Consider the following 2,301-nt stretch of genomic DNA (forward strand, 5'->3'; position numbering starts at 1 on the left):
CCCCCTCCCCCCGAAGGCCGGGAATGGGCCCTTCATTCTGCAAAAAAACGTGTTATGATCCATCACACAATGCTGACACTGAAGCTCAGATGTGGCACATCGGTGTGTTCAAGATGCCAAACATTTGGATGCAGCTTGAATGAAAACGAGACGCAAGCAACAATAAGCAAGTAGCTTCAATCTTGACGGTGTATTCAAGCTGCCTTCAGTAAAGAATCATAGCAAAAATAGTTTGATTTCACATTCCAAACTTACAATAGTGCACGCAACATCAGAGAAAAGCATACTACAAAATATGGACACGTCTATTAAGACGTGAGACCAACAACGATCAGGACATTCCAAAGTACATGTCCCACACATGGACACATCTTTTAAGAAGTGAGACCAAAAACAATCAGGACATTCCTTCATCATACGAAAGGTATCACGCCACCTTTCACTCAGGACAAAGCATTTTCCGAAGGCCCAAAACAAACTCCAACAGTTTGTCCGAGTCGGGCATGCACGCTGCTACTGATGAGGTTCTCAAAGCTTGATACCAAGTATGCATATGTGGGTAATTTTCTTCAAGGTCAAACTTGAAATCACCAATGATCTCATAGGCAGGAAACCACAAAGAAAAGGGTCCCAGAACACAATCGATCATCCCTAAATGGTCCCCACCAAAGAAGGGAGCATCCTTGGAGCTAGAGGCTTTCTCAAGTACACCCTCGAGAGTGGAAATGCAGCTGAGAGCCTCCTCGACAGCTGCCTTTTGCGTGTCGCCCTTTGTTAAGAGAATTGACTTTAGAGCGCTGTTCAGCTGGGCCATGAAAATAATGCCGGCATGTCAGTCAATGGGAACGTGAGATCTCGCGAAGTGAGACAAGTTATAATGTACAAGGCTGGCACTTTCATCAAAGCAAACACAAACACACCCTTCATCCAGAAATGTGAGTGTCATATGCCTCTATACATGTGGGCATTATGATATAGCCATTTATACGAGCATTTAGGACACAGCCATTTATGATCTAGCCCTCTACATATAGCCATTCATGCGCATGTGCATTGTGCATAGGATAGTGCACATATCGTGATTTAATAAAGCCAGTGCACTAGTCACATAAAACATCCTTTCCTTGCAACTGTTCTTTGCACAAACAGAAAGGTATATAGCATCGATTGCACACGAAATCGGATCTACCATAGCAAATAGTAAACAGCTGTCTTTTGAATACCTAAATTGATGAAAGAACAGAAGCCCGATCTAAAGAGTACCTTCTTCTCTGCAAAGTCGGACCAAAACCGTGCCATGGCTCTGTCGTAGGGGTCTGGAGGGAGAAGGTGCTTCCCATGGGGCGATGGCCAGACGTCATCAACATACTCAATGATGAGCAACGACTCCGGGAGGGGCTTGCCATTGTGCAGGAGCACGGGAATCTGCTTGTAGACAGGGTTGGACTCTACCAGGATCTTGGACTTGTTGTACCAGTGGTCTACTTCCAGCAGGCGCTCGTAGGGTACGCCCTTGGCTGAGAGGGCAAACTCCGCTCTCAGCCCATAGGGGCTCGCCCAGAACGTTACCACTTTCACCTCCTCGCTAGCCATGTATTCTGGTCGAAGACTTGCCTTGCCACTCTCATATTATACACGACCTCTCTCATCAGCACATTCTATATTATAATAATACTAAATGAAATATCTCAGAAAACTCCGCCTTTCGTGAATTCATAGACTAGACCATAGACTCGAGCGTCATGCATGAGGTCACCCTTTGACTTTATTAACCTTTCAACGCAACCCAGGCTTACCTCGTCACTATATGGCACGGCTCAGGCCAAGGGGGATCTAGGGCCCAAATTTGGGGGCGCGAGGTGGCTTTGATCTCGACCGTCGGATCATGCAGTGACCTGGGGGTGAACTTGGGGCAAAAATGGCGCCCCGAGTTCACTCCTAGTTCACCCGCCTCGTGGGGTGTGGGTTGAACCTGGGACATCTGGTTGTCACACGAATGCCCTACCACCACACTAGCGTGCGTCGTTGTCCATGTTGGCATGGTAGATGATCATACCCTAGTTTAGGCACCCCTAGTTCACCCCCAGTTCACCCACCCCTAGCTTATTCGCCCCTGGTTCACCCTAAGTTCAACCCCAGTTCACCCACCCCTAGTTCACTTCGTGATCCGACGACGGAGATCAAAGCCACCTCGCGTCCCCAAATTTGGGCCCTAGATCCCCTCTGACCCAGAGCCGTGCCATATAGTGACGAGGCCAGGCTTAGCCATAAATCTTGAGCTGTGAGACAGTCCAATAAGGT

The 2,301-nt window shown here is 47.9% G+C and overlaps 1 protein-coding gene across 1 annotated transcript; it reads right to left on the reverse strand.

The window, feature by feature from the left end:
- Positions 1 to 219: 219 nt before the first annotated feature.
- LOC147453693 (glutathione S-transferase U19-like) lies at positions 220 to 1,629 on the reverse strand. The gene is made up of 2 exons (XM_086515802.1): positions 1,264 to 1,629; positions 220 to 805 (listed from the first exon to the last, which is right to left on the reverse strand). Exons 1-2 carry the CDS (start codon positions 1,591 to 1,593, stop codon positions 440 to 442), a joined length of 696 nt encoding a protein of 231 aa, XP_086371928.1. The 5' UTR covers positions 1,594 to 1,629; the 3' UTR covers positions 220 to 439.
- Positions 1,630 to 2,301: the final 672 nt, after the last annotated feature.

The sequence above is a fragment of the Adiantum capillus-veneris genome, chromosome 7 (genome assembly GCF_014529385.1).
Source record: "Adiantum capillus-veneris isolate H3 chromosome 7, ASM1452938v2, whole genome shotgun sequence".
NCBI lineage: Eukaryota > Viridiplantae > Streptophyta > Polypodiopsida > Polypodiales > Pteridaceae > Adiantum > Adiantum capillus-veneris.